Source organism: Mustelus asterias, chromosome 18 (assembly GCF_964213995.1).
Source record: "Mustelus asterias chromosome 18, sMusAst1.hap1.1, whole genome shotgun sequence".
Taxonomy (NCBI): Eukaryota; Metazoa; Chordata; class Chondrichthyes; order Carcharhiniformes; family Triakidae; genus Mustelus; species Mustelus asterias.
Window position 1 is genome coordinate 84,308,327 of NC_135818.1, and position 16,364 is coordinate 84,324,690.

The window sequence follows — 16,364 nt, forward strand, 5'->3', positions numbered from 1 at the left end:
TACCATACCCAGCAACACAAAATGATATCCAGTGGCCGGTGGGAATATAGCAAGGTTGGAGGATCAACAAGTGTTACGTTGGCAGCAGTCAAACGGCAGCAACTTGTATTTATGTAGAATTATCGATGGAATTACAGCATTACACTGACAGCTCATGAGGAGGCCATTCAGCCTGGCGTGCCTGTGCTAGATAGAAATCTAGAAGCAGGAGGAGGCCATTCGGCCCTTCGAGCCTGCTCCACCATTCATCTTGATCATGGCCGATCATCGAATTCAATATTCTGATCCCCCCCCCCGACCTGTCTTCCTATTATTGTTACCAAACAGGAGCCGTGCTTGGAGTTTGGAAGAGGAGTTGTGCTTAGTCCAACACTCTGCTTTCCATTATGCTCTAAGTCCCTCATTATCAATCTACAGAGTCTTTAACACGGTGAAATGTCCCAAGTTGCACTTGTTATCAGACAGAATTTGGCCACCTTAAGGCAATATTAAGTCAGATGACCAAAAAAAAGTAATATCTCAAAGGAGGAGAGGGAGGTTTCCCGAGAGATGGATGCAGTGATTCTTATTTTTCGACAGCCTTGTCCTTTCGGTAGAGGAGGCTTTCCTGGCCTTATTTGCTGGCTCTGTCCGATGGTATTTGGTAGTCTTCCCATTCCATTCCTCAGTGTACGAGTTGTGTCAAACGGCTTGGTTTGACATGGGGTCTATCACAATGTGTGTGAACACATTTCCTCGCTTGCCTGCAGATCTAGTTTATAAATACTTTTTGTTGTGGAAGTGTGTTAAAATAAGTCACAGGGAGTGGGTGGGAATGGACGCTTGCTGTAGACAAACGCGCTGATAAACCAGTGTTTGAGAAAATTGTTATTCTTCCATCTTCATTACAATACGTTCTAATTCTCATAGCAACAGATCATTCACAATTACCCGCTTGTACGGACAGATTCCCATTGCCGCGCACAATAACAAACTGTTCATTTAAGTGGTAATCGATTATTTTCATGCGATTTGCTTTGTGCTGCCACATAGCTAGGCTAAGAGCCCTCAATCTTTTTCTCTTTAGCATTTTATTCCTGAATTTTGAGTTCATCGAGTCCAACTCTGGGGAAACCAATCCTGTCCCAATTTAGACCCTCCCCCTCTGGCTCAGCACCAAGTCCTGTTCAGGTCAGAGTTTATAGAGTCGTACAGCGCAGAAAAGGCCCTTTGGCCCATCGAGCCTGCACCAACAATAACTAAATAACTACTACTAAAGGAGTGTTTATCCCATTTTCCTGCACTTGACCCATCTCCTTGAATGTTGTGATATTTCAAATGCTCATCCAGATATTTTTTAAAGGTTGTAAGGTTTCCAGCCTCCACTACCTTCCCAGGCAGCGCATTCCAGACTCCCACCACCCTCTGAGTGAAAAAGACTTTTTCTCAAATCCCCTCTGTGTCTCCTGCCCCTCACCCTCAAACTCTGCCCCCTCGTAATTGGCCCCTCAACCAAGAGGAACAGCTGCTCCCTACTCGCCCTGTCCATAGCACCCAAGAAAGTACATGCATTTATATAGCGCCTTTCACTTTGAGGACATTTATGGCTGATTACAGATGTTTAGAAGTGGAGTCACTGCTAGAATGCAGGAAATGCAGCAGCTGATTTGCACACAGCAAGATCCCACAAACAGCAATGATTTAAATGATTGAGCAATTATTCTTAGTGAGAGATAAATACTGGCCAAGAGACCGGGAAGCTTTCTCCTGTGCTTTTGTTCAAAATAACACCACGAGATCTTTTACATCCACCTGAGACAGCATGCAGGGTTTCGATTTAATATCCCATCTGAAAGGCAGCACCTCTGACAGTGCGGCACTCCCTCAGTACTGACCCTCTGACAGTGCGGCACTCCCTCAGTACTGACCCTCTGACAGCGCGGCACTCCCTCAGTACTGACCCTCTGACAGTGCGGCACTCCCTCAGTACTGACCCTCTGACAGTGCGGCACTCCCTCAGTACTGACCCTCTGACAGTGCGGCACTCCCTCAGTACTGACCCTCTGACAGTGCGGCACTCCCTCAGCACTGACGCTCTGACAGTGCAGCACTCCCTCAATACTGACCCTCTGACAGTGCGGCACTCCCTCAGTGCTGACCCTCTGACAGTGCGGCACTCCCTCAGTACTGACCCTCTGACAGTGCGGCACTCCCTCAGTACTGACCCTCTGACAGTGCGGCACTCCCTCAGTACTGACCCTCTGACAGTGCGGCACTCCCTCAGTACTGACCCTCTGACAGCGCGGCACTCCCTCAGCACTGACGCTCTGACAGTGCAGCACTCCCTCAATACTGACCCTCTGACAGTGCAGCACTCCCTCAGTACTGCATTGGGAATGTCAGCCTAGATTATGTGCCTCAGGCTATGTAGTGGTACTTTTGATCCCATGACCTGATGACTCAGTTTAAAGTTTATTTATTTGTCACAAGTAAGGTTTACATTAGCACTGCAATGAAGTTACTGTGAAATTCTCCTAGTCGCCACACTCCAGCGCCTGTTTGGGTCAATACACCTAACCAGTATGTCTTTGGAGTGTGGGAGGAAACTGGAGCACCCGGAGGAAACCCACGCAGACACTGGGGAAATGTGCAGACTCCACACAGACAGTGACCCAAGGCCGGAATTGAACCTGGGTCCCTGACGCTGTGAGGCAGCAGTGCTAACCACTGTGCCGCTGCTGTGATGAGTAAATGTACCCACTGCACCGCAGTTGTCACTGTGCTGCTGCCAGTGTGGCACTGTGCTGCTGACAATGTCGCAATGGTCTCAGCACTGCACCCTAGTGGCCAATTTAAATTCTGACGTTCAGACAATTAAGAGGCTCAACACAGTGATGAGTGACCCAGAGGTTGGACTCTGCTACCAATCAAACAAGTGTAATAAAAAGAGAAAATGCTGGAAATACTCAGCAGGTCAGGTAGCTGCTGAAACTTAAATGTTTCAGGATGTTCAACTGAGCGAATGGATTTCATCAACGTTCGTTCCGAGCAATTGCTTCATATTCTCAGATAGCAGCTGTTGGCGCTGACCGGTGCCATTCACACCTCATCTCGGCGTGTTGTTTCTTTACTCTCACCATTACCATCCCCTTTCTGCCTTGCACCGTCATCCCTCCCATCATTTAATCCCTCCTGCTCTCCACCCTATCACAGACCCTCCACTTCCCCCTTTCTCACTGCCAAGGGATGCTTAAACCTCCAACTTCTTCCGGTTTTACTGAAAGGTCACTGACCTCAAACAATAACTCTTAGTTTTCCCTTCCACACGCACACAGATGCACACAGACACGCGCGCACACATGCACATACATGCGTACACACACATACATGCATACACGCACATGCACACACATGCATGCATACACGCACATGCACACACATACATGCGTACATGCGCACACATACATGCATACACGCACATGCACACATACATGCATACACGCACATGTACACACATGCATGCGCATGCACACATGCATACACGCACACCCATGCGCATACGCGAGCACACACAGTTGTTATTTCAGATTTCCCAACAGTAATTGTGCTTTTGTTCTTGAGTGGTGAGTGTAACATGAGTTGGGGGGCTGGAGATGGAACCTTTTCACTAATCGTTTGCCTGCTGTGACCCGTAAAAGGATTTCTTCCTGAGGTTGTCCACCCCACGAGTTACTCTGTTCTCTCTCTCTCCCTAATAGATCGACCATGGATCTGGAACATTCCATACCTTTATGCTCCTGACACCAATGGGAACGTTTGGGCCCCTTCCTAACTTCCGGCCGCTTGGTGCCGTGTTTAATAAATGTTTCACAGGAGAAAGAACCGAACAAATTGGATTTGTAAATGGGACATGTTGTTCATACTCTGACCTGCTGAGTATTTCAGCACACACTGTTTCTAATGTAGGCCGTATCTGTGTTTTGGATAATAAAGTTTTTGAATCAAGTTTGTACATCTCCACGTCAGACTGAATTTTCTGGAAGCTTCTTTTCCTTGTGTTGCTGACACTGCGTTCGTTCTGTAAGAAGCTTTACCTAAAATGCTCATAGTGAGGGTTTGTGCCCCTCATGGTGAGGCTTGTTCTGGTCAGAGAATGTGATCCTGTTTGACATCACACACACATCAAACAAGCACAGGCCAGGTTTCTGAGCAGCAGGAGAAATACCCTCTGGCCCACACGCCTGCAACACTGTGCGTGTGTCAGAATCCGGATATTTCCCCACTCGGAGGCGCACAGTCACGGAGGGAGATATTAAAGTTTATTTATTAGTCACAAGTAGGCCTACATTAACACTGCAATGAAATTACTGTGAAAATCCCTGAGTCGCCACACACTCCGGCGCCTGTTCAGGTACACTGAGGGAGAATTTAGCATAGCCAATGCACCTAACCAGCATGTCTTTCGGACTGTGGGAGGAAACCCACTCAGACACTGCAGAAACCCTACAGTGCAGAAGGAGGCCGTTCAGCCCATCGAGTCTGCACCCACAACAGTCCCACCCCAGGCCCTATCCCCACAACCCCACACATTTACCCTGCTAATCCCTCTAACCTACACATCCCGGGACACTAAGGGTCAATTTAGCATAGCCAATCATTCTAACCCACGCAAATTTGGACTGTGGGAGGAAACCCACGCCGACACAGACTCCACACACACACTGACCCAAGCTGGGAATCGAATCCGGATTCAAGACGCTATGAAACAGCAGCGCTAACCACTGTGCCGCAGTGAGGCACAGTCAGTGAACACGGGGTGAATGGACTGAGCGCGAGTTAGGATAAGCTTAGCAGAGATTTGGATGAGATCAAGAGAGCTAGCCACTGGGCCAGCGCACAATCACAGAGATTTAAAGCATGGAAACAGGCCCTTCAGCTCAACTTGTCGATGCCGCCCAGTTCTTACCTTTAAGCTAGTCCCAATTGCCCACGTTTGGCCCATATCCCTCTATACCCATCTTATCCATGTAACTGTCGAGATACTTTATAAAGACAATATTGTACCTGCCTCTACTACTACCTCTGGCAGCTTGTTCCAGACACTCACCACCCTCTGTGTGAAAAAATTGCCCCTCTGGACCCTTTTGTATCTCTCCCCTCTCACCTTAAACCTATGTCCTCTAGTTTTAGACTCCCCTACCTTTGAGAAAAGATATGGACTATCTAGCTGACCTATGTTCCTCATTATTTTAAAGATCTCTATAAGATCACCCCTAAGTCTCCTGGAGTATTGTGGGTGGGGAGGGGTTGAAGGGGAGGCAAGAAGATCTGTACCACAGACCATCCAAAAGCTTGGTAAGCCTCCTTCAACACCACTTTCCGAACCCACAATCGCCACTCCCATCTAGAAGGACGAGGGCAGCAGGTACCTGGGAACACCACCACCTGGAGGTTCCCCTCCAAGTCACTCACCATCCTGACTTGGAAATATTTCGCTGTTCCTTCACTGTCGCTGGGTCAAAGTCCTTGAACTCCTTCCCTAACAGCACAGTGGGTGCACCGACACCACAGAGACTGCAGTGGTTCCAGAAGGCAGCTCGCCATCACCTTCTCAAGGGCAATTGATAGGCAATAAATACCAGCGATGCACATATGCTGAGAACTAATAAGTAAAGCTCTATTAACTTGCTCACTCAGTGAAGCTGCTGGACTATGATAAGCCTTTTTGATTCCTATCACTAGATTCAAACCCTAGCAACAGCAGACTAAGAAAAACACCTGCCAGATTCACACTTAGTTACCAGTTTGTGTTCCATTTATCTCACCTCTCATTCTGTGCAACCTCCCATAGATTTTAACTGCTTCTCCGCATGCATTCTGTAAATCAGCACTGTTAACTGGTGACTTCAGCCATTTGTTGCCACTTTTAACCCCCAGTCCCTTGACCTCTGTGCTGGTCACCTCTTTACAGCATCAGGGACAGAGCTGAGGGTGAAATCACAAAACTGCACCCACTCGCAACAGAGGGAGAGAGAAAAAGGGAGGGGGGAAAGAGAGAGGAGGGGGTACAGGAGAGAGCCGGGAGGGAGGGATGAAAGAGGAGAGGAAAGAGAAGTGAGGGAGGGAGAGGGATCTAGAGGTGGGGAGGAAGAGGAGTGTGTGAGGGGCGCAGGAGGAGGAGTGAGGGAGAGAAAATGGAGTAATAGAAGGGGGAGGGGCAGGCAGAATAGAGAAGAAAGAGGGGAGAGGGTATGAAGGGGAGAGAGAGTAAGGAATTGGACAGGAGTGAGGGATGAAACTCAAAGGTGATGAGATTTTTATTCATTTATGGGATATGGATGTCGCTGATTAGACCAACATTTATTGCCCATCACTAATTGCTCTTGAGAAGATGGGTGGTGAGTCACCTTCTTGAATCCCTGAGGTGTAGGTACACCCACAGAGCTGTTAGGGAGGGAGTTCCTGGATTTTGATCCAGCGACAGTGAGGGAATGGTGATATAATTTCAAGTCAGGATGGTGAGTGACTTGCAAGGGGACTTGCAGGTGGTGGTGTTCCATGTATCTGCTGCCCTCGTCCTTCTAGATGGTAGTGGGTTTGGAAGATGCTGCCTAAGGAGCCTTGATGATTTGCTGCAGTGAATCTTATAGATGATAGACATGGCTGTCACTTTGGAATGTAGTCTGCTGATTGGTTCATTAGCTTCCCTGGGCAAGCCTGGGTACTTGGCAGGGAGGGTATGGCGTGAATGCTGACCCATTGCTCCTGGGTGAACAAGTCACTGGCCTCAAACTCACCCAACAGCTACCTGGTTTCAACCTTCCAAGGAACGAGTGGTCCACCCTCAACAGGTTCAGGACCGGCCATGGTCCCTGCCTGGCCAACCTCTACAGATGGGGCATTGGTGAGGTAATGCATTTTGGAAGGTCTAATACAGATGGGAAATACACAGTAAATGACAGAACCCTTAAGAGTATCGATAGGCAGAGGGATCTGGGTGTACAGGTACACAGGTCACTGAAAGTGGCAACGCAGGTGGAGAAGGTAGTCAAGAAGGTATACGGCATGTTTGCCTTCATCGGCTGGGGCATTGAGTTTAAAAATTGGCAAGTCATGTTGCAGCTTTATGGAACCTTAGTTAGGCCGCACTTGGAATATAGTGTTCAATTCTGGTCGCCACACTACCAGAAGGATGTGGAGGCTTTGGAGAGGGTACAGAAAAGAGTTACCAGGATGTTGCCTGGCATGGAGGGCATTAGCTATGAGGGGAGGTTGGAGAAACTTGGTTTGTTCTCACTGGAACGACAGAGGTTGAGGGGCGACCTGATAGAAGTCTACAAGATTATGAGGGGCATGGACAGAGTGGATAGTCAGAAGCTTTTTCCCAGGGTGGAAGAGTCAATTACTTGGGGACATAGAACAAAGAACAGTACAGCACAGGAAACAGGCCCTTCGGCCCTCCAAGCCTGTTTAAGAAGCGAGGGTCAAGGTTTAAAGGAGATGTATGAGGCAAGTTTTTTACACAGAGGGTGGTGGGTGCCTGGAACTCGTTGCCGGGGGAGGTAGTGGAAGCGGATACGATAATGACTTTTAAGGGGCATCTTGACAAATACATGAATAGGATGGGAATAGAGGGATATGGTCCCCGGAAGGGTAGGGGGCTTTAGTTCAGTCGGGCAGCATGGTCAGTGCAGGCTTGGAGGGCCGAAGGGCCTGTTCCTGAGCTGTAATCTTCTTTGTTCTTTGTTTGTTGGTGCCAGCCCACTCTGCGCCTGTTGAAGAGAGCAAGCTATACACCACATCATAAAAGAGTGTCCAATCCACAGACTGAGCAGAGTCCTGTCTGCACTCAACATAGCAGGACTGGAAGAAACTGCTTGGCTCAGGGACTTTCTATTCACTAAGTAAATCAATCAATCAATCATCTCCCTGCCACTGTACATGGCTGGGGGAGAGATCGAATGTTTGTTGAATCGGTGCCAATGAAGTGGGCTGCTTTGTCCTGATGGTGTCGAGATATTAGACTGCTGGAACTGCAGGTTGTCGGCGCGATATATTTGGATGGGTTCCAGGAGCTTAATTTAGTTCTGGTTTGACCACAAAATCTCTGATCATTATTGAAGCTGTTAGCATGATTATTAATGTCCCAACTCTACATGTTCAGTCCCACTGAACCAAATGAAGGGGAAGAGGGGGAGAGAGATGGAGTGAGAGAGGGAAGGGGGGGCAATGAAAAGGAGGGAGGTGAAGTGAGAGAGGGAGGGGGAGATGAAGTGAGAGAGAGGGGGAGGGAGTGGGACGGAGTGGGAGGGAGGAGGAGGGAGTGAGAGGGAGTGAGGGGGAGTGAGGAGGAGAGGGAGGGAGTGAGAGGGAGGGAGAGGGAGGGAAGGAATGAGGGAGGGAATTGGAGAGTGAGGGAGGGAATGAGAGAGGGAGGGAGGGAATGAGAGAGGGAGGGAGGGAATGAGAGAGGGAGGGAGAATGTGCCTGTCAGGGTGGATGCAATCAGGCAGTTCCCGAGATACACAGAGAGTGGGAAAGGCAAGGTTTGATCGGAAGGAGAGGGATGTTTGTATTTTTAACAGAAGTCGAATCTGAAGAGATGAAGAATGGGTCGGTGATGAGCAGCAAGTTGGAGATGAAGTGAGCTGTTCCTGAACGCCCTTTCCTGCCGGCTGCCACTCCTCCAAACGCCTGTTTGTCTCTCTGTGTCTGTGTCCAGAACTCAGTTTGAACCGAAAGCTGCCAGAAGGCAGTTCAAATCCACCAAGCGCCTGCCTTTCAGCTCCAGTCACCTGAAGCAGAGCAAATCCCGCTGATAAAGATCCCAGGACAAGAATGAGAGAGCGGCGTGAATTCAGCAAGACATCCCGACTACACACTGACTGCTGCCTTGGCTGGGAAATGGAAAGAGGCGATTGAAACTCCAAAGGGTCTAACTGAAGCCAGTCCGGTTGATGCAACCTTCCTTCACACCCTGGAGCCGCGGCTTAGAGCAGAAACCAGGGGCAAAGCCACCGGGACGTCTCCGGGTGTCTGGGGGGAGGACCTGGGGGCAAACGCCTGGGACTGAGGTGGGCAAGAGGCTGGGGGGATATGGAAAGGAGCACACGCGAACGACTCAAACTGGCTACTGGGTCGGTGTGTGGGTGAAGCACGGGGGGATGCGAGAGGGGGACGGGACAAGGAGAGTTTGCAGAGATTGGGAGAAGGCTGGGAATATTGAGGAAGGGGGGAGGGAGGTTCAGATTGAGAAATGAATTCAAGCAGGGAGAGAGGGACAGATTCACAGTCAGTGCTCAGGGGCTGGAGTGTAACAATATTGCCCAGACCGCACTGACAGCGGCTGGGGGAGTAAAAACATTGAATCAGTGAGGATCCAGCCTGGGACATTGGAACTCCTGCACCTGGGGCAAGGGAACTGTAACATTTCCTGCATCTTATTCTCCCCTCCCTCCCCATCTCCCCCTCCCTCCCCATCTCCCTCTGTACCCCTCCCTCTCTCCCTATCTCCCCTCCCTCCCTATCTCCCCTCCCTCCTTCTGTACCCCTCCCTCTCTCCCTATCTCCCCTCTCTACCCTCCCTCCCTATCTCCCCTCTCTCCCCCTACTACCCCTCTCTCCTCTCCCTTCTGTACCCCTCTATCCCCTACTCCTCCCTTCCCCCCTCTCCCTCCACCCCCCTCCCTCCCTCTCCCTCCCTCTCCCTCCCCATCCCTCACCCTCCCTCCCTCTCCCTCACCCTCCCTCCCTCTCCCTCCCTCTCCCTCACCCTCCCTCTCCCTCCCTCCCTCACCCTCCCTCTCCCTCACCCTCCCTCTCCCTCACCCTCCCTCTCCCTCCCTCCCCCTCCCTCTCCCTCACCCTCCCTCCCTCTCCCTCACCCTCCCTCCCCCTCCCTCTCCATCCCTCTCCCTCCCTCTCCCTCCCTCTCCCTCCCTCACCCTCCTCTCCCTCCCTTTCCCTCCTCTCCCTCCCTTTCCCTCCTCTCCCTCCCTCACCCTCCTCTCCCTCCCTCACCCTCCTCTCCCTCCCTCACCCTCCTCTCCCTCCCTCACCCTCCTCTCCCTCCCTCACCCTCCTCTCCCTCCCTCACCCTCCTCTCCCTCCCTCACCCTCCTCTCCCTCCCTCACCCTCCTCTCCCTCCCTCACCCTCCCCTCTGTACCCCTCCCTCCCCCTACTCCCCCCTCCCTCTCTTCCTCTCTTTCTCCTCTGTGCCCTCTCCCCTGTACTCCCTCACGCTCCCTGTCCCCCTCTGCCCCTCACTATCTCCCCCGTCTCTCTCCCTCCTCTTTCCCTCCCTCTCTCCTTGTCCCCCTCTCCCCCTCACTATCTCCCCACTCTCCCTCCCTCCCTCCCTCTCCCTCCCTCCTCTCCTCCTGCCCCTGCCCTGGGGGTGATGGCTGGCAGGGGCGGTTGCCTCTGCCACCTGAATGAGGATAATGCCCGCTTTGGGTTGCTGGCTCTGCTGATAGCTCTGTACCTGGTGTGCGGGGCTGCCGTCTTCTCGGCCATCGAGCAGCCCCGGGAGAGGGAGTCTCAGCTGCAGTGGCAGCGGAGGAAGGAGAACTTCAGCCGGCGCTACAACATCAGCCGGGCCGAGCTGGGGGATTTCCTGCGGGACTACGAGCAAGCCAGCGTGGCGGGGGTGCGGGTGGATGCGACCAGACCCCGCTGGGACTTCACCGGCTCCTTCTACTTTGTTGGCACCGTGGTTTCCACCATAGGTAAGGCAGCGTCCTGCAGGGATAACTGTGCTGGGAATTGGACAAAGCTTTGTGACTAACAGAAAGTTTACAATCAACTGGATTAACTTTCACCCCCTCAACAATTAGAAACGCAACTTGAAACGCCAAGTGCAGGAAAATGGGATTAGAATATAGAGCTGCTGAGTGGCCAGCACAGATAGGATGGGCCAAAGGGCCTCTTTCTGTGCTGGAACCCTCTGAGGGTGGAATTTTACCAGCACGTCCGCCCAAGGTTCGTACGATCCCACCCAAGGCCAACTGAAAATTCTCCGAACTGAGTCCGCCCCCGGAATCGGGGTGGGCGTTTCAGTAAAATTCCGGTCTAAGGGTGAGATTTTCCGGCCACACTCGCCCCAGGCCAGATATTCCTGCCCGAGGTCTACGGACCTTTGCAGAGTCCGCCCCCTGCCCGCTGCCATTCCCGTGGCGAGCAGGATGGGAAAATTCTGGCCTAAGGCGGAACTTTCCTCAAAATTGATTCCGAGCCATTCCAGGCTCAAACTGGTGGAATTCTCGCCAACATTCACTCGGTCGATTCCGGAGTTGAGAGGATTGGCTTATAAGGAGAGGCTGAGTCGACTGGGGCTATTCTCATTGGTATTCAGAAGAATGATCTTACAGAAACATATAAGATTATGAAGGGAATAGATAAGATAGAGGCAGGGAAGTTGTTTCCACCGGCAGGTGAAACTAGAACTAGGGGCACAACCTTAGAATAAGGGGAGCAGATTTAGGACTGAGTTGAGGAGGAACTTCTTCACACAAAGGGTTGTGAATCTGTGGAATTCCCTGCCCAGTGAAGCAGTTGAGGCTACCTCATTGAATGTTTTTAAGGCAAGGATAGATAAATTTTTGAACAGTAAAGGAATTAAGGGTTATGGTGAGCGGGCGGGTAAGTGGAGCTGAGTCCACAAAAAGATCAGCCATGATATTATTGAATGGCGGAGCAGGCTCGATGGGCCAGATGGCCTACTCCTGCTCCTAGTTCTTATGTTCTTTTTAACGGCAGATGTAATGTTCCCACATTTAGTCATTTTTTGGGAGGGGACCGGTTTTGCACCAGTTATGAGAGGGGCGGAGCCTAAACACATGGCAAACCTGGTTTCACAGAGATTGGGCACCGTCTTAAATTGAAATTGAGGACACCCCACCCCTCTCCCGCCCACAGACATTGCCCCTCCTCCCCCACCCCGCCATTCCCTCATTGAAGGGATGCCTACCCTTCCCCCTCACCAATAAAGGTCACTGGCATCGGGGCTTTCGGGCCCTCCCGATGGGTCCCCCTTCATGGCCCCTTCACGACCCACACTCTCAGACTTCACCCCCTCATGCCCCAGCCCCCTTGCCACTGATTCTGGCACCCTGGCAGTGCCCACATGGCAGTGCCTAGATGCCAACTGGCACTTCCAGGCTGGCACTGCCAGATGGGCAATGCCCAACCATTTCCCCAAGCACCGGGGGCTTCTGAACCCCCTCCTCCCTGTGTGGCCATCACGTCTGGCCTCCACTTGTGGAGACCAGTTGTGATTCCCGTCGGGTTCTCACTGCGCCCGAGGGTGGGAAAATCCCAGGATCAGGGAAGATCCGGCTTGAATGGACTCTGCATATTTGAATACTCATTTAACTATGCCGTAAGGGTGAGAAGCAGATTACCTTCAGGAGCGGAGGGTGGGAAGACAACAACGAGATTTGGTGCCGGCGCAGAACATGATAAACCAGTCGCCCGCGATTCTCCGGCCCCGCTGCGCTCTAATGCATTCTTCACCAGGCGTGACACGGCTGGAAAATCGCAGCTGTATCTCCCCTGGCCTTGCTCAGGGGGTGAGGGTTGTGAATCACCCTGGCACTCTATCCCCTCTAGAGTCAGGTTACGGGTTTCATGTTGCACAGCAGAGTCTTGAGTACCCGATCCGGGTGACACTCCCAGTGCAGCACTGAGGGAACGCTGCACTGTCAGGAGCGCTGAAAAACCCCATGGCTTTATTTCAGACCAACACGGAGTCCGGGGGCCGGTCATTCTTCCTTGAACAACATCCTTACTGCCTGCGGGAACTTTGCTGTCTGTAAACTGGCTGTGGTGTTCTCTACATTACAAAGTTACTGCAGTTAAGAATGACTTCATCGATTGGCTAAAAATAGATTAGATATTAAGTAAACTAATCAAACTTAAACATACTAATCACACTGGTTGCATTTGTGCATTTTAATAACATGCTTCAGTTTGAAAATTTACAGGTTTGATTTGATTTGATTTATTATTGTCACATGTATTAGTATACAGTGAATAGTATTGTTTTCTGCGCGCTATACAGACAACGCATACCGTTCATAGAGAAGGAAAGGAGAGAGTGCAGAATGTAGTGTTACAGTCATAGCTAGAGTGTAGAGAAAGATCAACTTAGTGTGAGGGAGATCCATTCAAAAGTCTGACAGCAGCAGGGAAGAAGCTGTTCTTGAGTCGTTGGTGCCTGACCTTAGACTTTTGTATCTATTTCCCGATGGAAGAAGGTGGAAGAGAGAAAACCCGGGGGATGTGGGGTCCTTAATTATGCTGGCTGCTTTCCCGAGGCAGTGGGAAGTGTAGACAGAGTCAATGCTAAATTGCCCCTCAGTGTCCAAGATGTGTAAATTGGCTGGATTGGCCATGGTAAATGCGTGGGGTTACAGGGATAGGCGGGAGGTGGTGGGCCTGGGTAAGATTCTCTTTTGGAGAGTCGATGCACACTCAATAGGCCGAATGGCCTCCTTCTGCTCTGTAAGAATTCTATGATTCTCTAATGAGCAAGGATGGCAGGAGGCCTATGTGGATGGAGCATCACCTGGTTGGACCAAATGACCTGTTTGTGTTACATATTCAGTGGACTTTCATGTAAATGCTTTGGGACATCCTGAGGTTCTGAAAAATACTTTCTGGATAAGGGAAGGCTTTATTTCTTTTTACACAGCTTTCTATGGACAAGAATATAGCATACGAGCCGCAATATATTCACCAGCAATGGTCTAACCTGCGCTGTCCCTTTAAGGCCAGAAGTCCTCGTTCAGGGATATCTAAACCACGGGCATGTCACACACACTGGGCTACCTGAGTTACATTGTGAGGACCAATTGCATAAATTTGATTTGTATCCCCATGAGGTATCTGAAGTGGCAAAAGTCTTCAATCAAGGGAGGATTCAAAATAAGAGGTTAGTCTAACTCAAAGAAAATTAGGATGCACTTGTCAGATAAAGGGTATCTGGAACCTCTCCCCTCTAAAGCTTGGATCAATTGGAGCTATCAGGACTGAGGTTAATGGATTTTTGTTAAGCGAGAGTTATGGAACCAAGACAGGTAAACAGAGTCGAGGGACAGATCAGCCATTGTCTAAATGACTAGCGGAGTGGGGCTATGAATGGTCAACTCATGGTCCAATGTGTGTGTCCCCCCCCCCCCCCCCCAACAATCACTTGCTCCCCCAAAGTTCATATTTTATACAGAATATTCCTGTTGTTCACCATTCCTGCTCTTTTTTTAATCATTCATGGGATGTGGGCATCACTGGCTAGACCAGCGTTTATCACCCATCACTAACTGCCTTTGGGAAGGTGGTGGTGAGCCACCTTCTTAAACTCCTGGGGTGCACCCACAGTGCCACTAGGGAGAGAGTTCTAGGATTTTGACCCAGCGACTGTGAGGGAACAGCGATATATTTCCAAGTCAGGATGGTGTGTGACTTGGTGGGGAATTTACAATTGGCGGTGTTCCCATGCATCTGATGCCCTCTGCCTTCTCGATGGTAGAAGTCGTGGGTTTGGAAAGTGCTATCTGAGGAGCCTTGCTGAGTTGCTGCAGTACATCTTGTAGATAGTACACACTGCTGCCATTGTGGTGGAGGGAGTGGATGTTTAAGGCTATGGATGGGGTGTCAATCAAGTTTATAACATTTCAATATATTATATTAAGGGGGTTATAATATTTCAGTATATTATAGGAGGTTATAATATTTCTGTATGTTATAGGAGGTTACAATATTTCAGTATATTATGGGGGTTATAATATTTCAGTATAGTTTAGGAGGTTACAATATTTCAGTATATTATAGGAGGTTATAATATTTCAGTATATTATAGGAGATTATAATATTTCAGTATATTATAGGAGGTTATAATATTTCAGTATATTATAGGAGATTATAATATTTCAGTATATTATAGGAGGTTATAATATTTCAGTATATTATAGGAGATTATAATATTTCAGTATATTATAGGAGGTTATAATATTTCAGTATATTATGGGGGTTATATTATTTCAGTATATTATAGGAGATTATAATTTTTCAGTATATTATAGGAGGTTATAATATTTCAGTATCTTATGGGGGTTATAATATTTCAGTATAGTTTAGGAGGTTATAATATTTCAGTATATTATAGGAGGTTATAATATTTCAGTATATTATAGGAGGTTATAATATTTCAGTATATTATAGGAGATTATAATTTTTCAGTATATTATAGGAGGTTATAATATTTCAGTATATTATAGGAGGTTATAATATTTCAGTATATTATAGGAGGTTATAATATTTCAGTATATTATAGGAGGTTATAATATTTCAGTATATTATAGGAGGTTATAATATTTCAGTATATTATAGGAGGTTATAATATTTCAGTATATTATAGGAGATTATAATTTTTCAGTATATTATAGGAGGTTATAATATTTCAGTATATTATAGGAGGTTATAATATTTCAGTATATTATAGGAGGTTATAATATTTCAGTATATTATAGGAGATTTTAATATTTCAGTATATTATAGTAGATTATAATATTTCAGTATATTATAGGAGATTTTAATATTTCAGTATATTATAGTAGATTATAATATTTCAGTATATTATAGGAGTTTATAGGAGTTTATAATATTTCAGTATAGTATAGGAGATTATAATATTTCAGTATATTATATGAGGTTATAATATTTCAGTATATTATAGGAGATTATAATTTTTCAGTATATTGTAGGGGGTTATAACATTTCAGTATATTGTAGGAGGTTATATTATTTCAGTATATTATAGGAGGTTATAATATTTGAGTATAGTGTAGGGGTTATATTTCAGTATATGATGAGGTTATAATATTTCAGTATATTATAGGGCATTGTAATATTTCAGTATAGCATAGGAGATTATAATATTTCAGTATCTTATGGGGGTTATAATATTTCAGTATAGTATAGGAGGTTATAATATTAGGAACACCTGGGTTAAGTTTGTTTTGAATTTTTCACGTGAAGATTACAAATGTCAGTCATTTCACATTGAATCACAAGATTCTATTTTATTTCCTACTGTAAACTTATATAACTATAGGTCCTGCATTTATGTGCTTTCCTCACTGACTGGACATCCCAAGGTGCTTTCCAGCCAATGAAATACATTTTAACGTATGTTCACTGTTGTAATGTAAGAAACATGGTAGTTAATATCTGTACAGCAAGATCCCACAAACTGTATTGTGGGAGTCGTGGTGTTGGTTGATATTAACCAGGATGCCAGGGATAAACCACCGGTGCTTCAAAATAGCACCGTGGGACCTTTCACATCTCCCCGAGCAGGCATCAGCTTTTAAGCATCACATACTG

At 48.1% G+C, this 16,364-nt stretch overlaps 2 protein-coding genes across 5 annotated transcripts in view; both read left to right on the plus strand.

Annotated features, from left to right (window-relative positions):
* tdp1 (tyrosyl-DNA phosphodiesterase 1) overlaps positions 1 to 3,998 on the plus strand; it is a 100,956-nt gene extending 96,958 nt beyond the window's left edge. For 3 of the 4 annotated variants that reach the window (XM_078234495.1, XM_078234494.1, XM_078234493.1), the window contains exon 16: positions 3,738 to 3,998. In XM_078234495.1, coding sequence (XP_078090621.1) covers positions 3,738 to 3,811 — 74 coding nt within the window. In that variant the 3' untranslated portion in view covers positions 3,812 to 3,998. The remainder of the gene's footprint in view (positions 1 to 3,737) is intronic. The other variant, XR_013500068.1, reaches the window with a different exon arrangement.
* A 6,379-nt stretch (positions 3,999 to 10,377) lies between these two features.
* kcnk13a (potassium channel, subfamily K, member 13a) overlaps positions 10,378 to 16,364 on the plus strand; it is a 41,153-nt gene continuing 35,166 nt past the window's right edge. Inside the window, exon 1 of the mRNA XM_078233216.1 lies at positions 10,378 to 10,708. Coding sequence (XP_078089342.1) covers positions 10,381 to 10,708 — 328 coding nt within the window. The 5' untranslated portion in view covers positions 10,378 to 10,380. The remainder of the gene's footprint in view (positions 10,709 to 16,364) is intronic.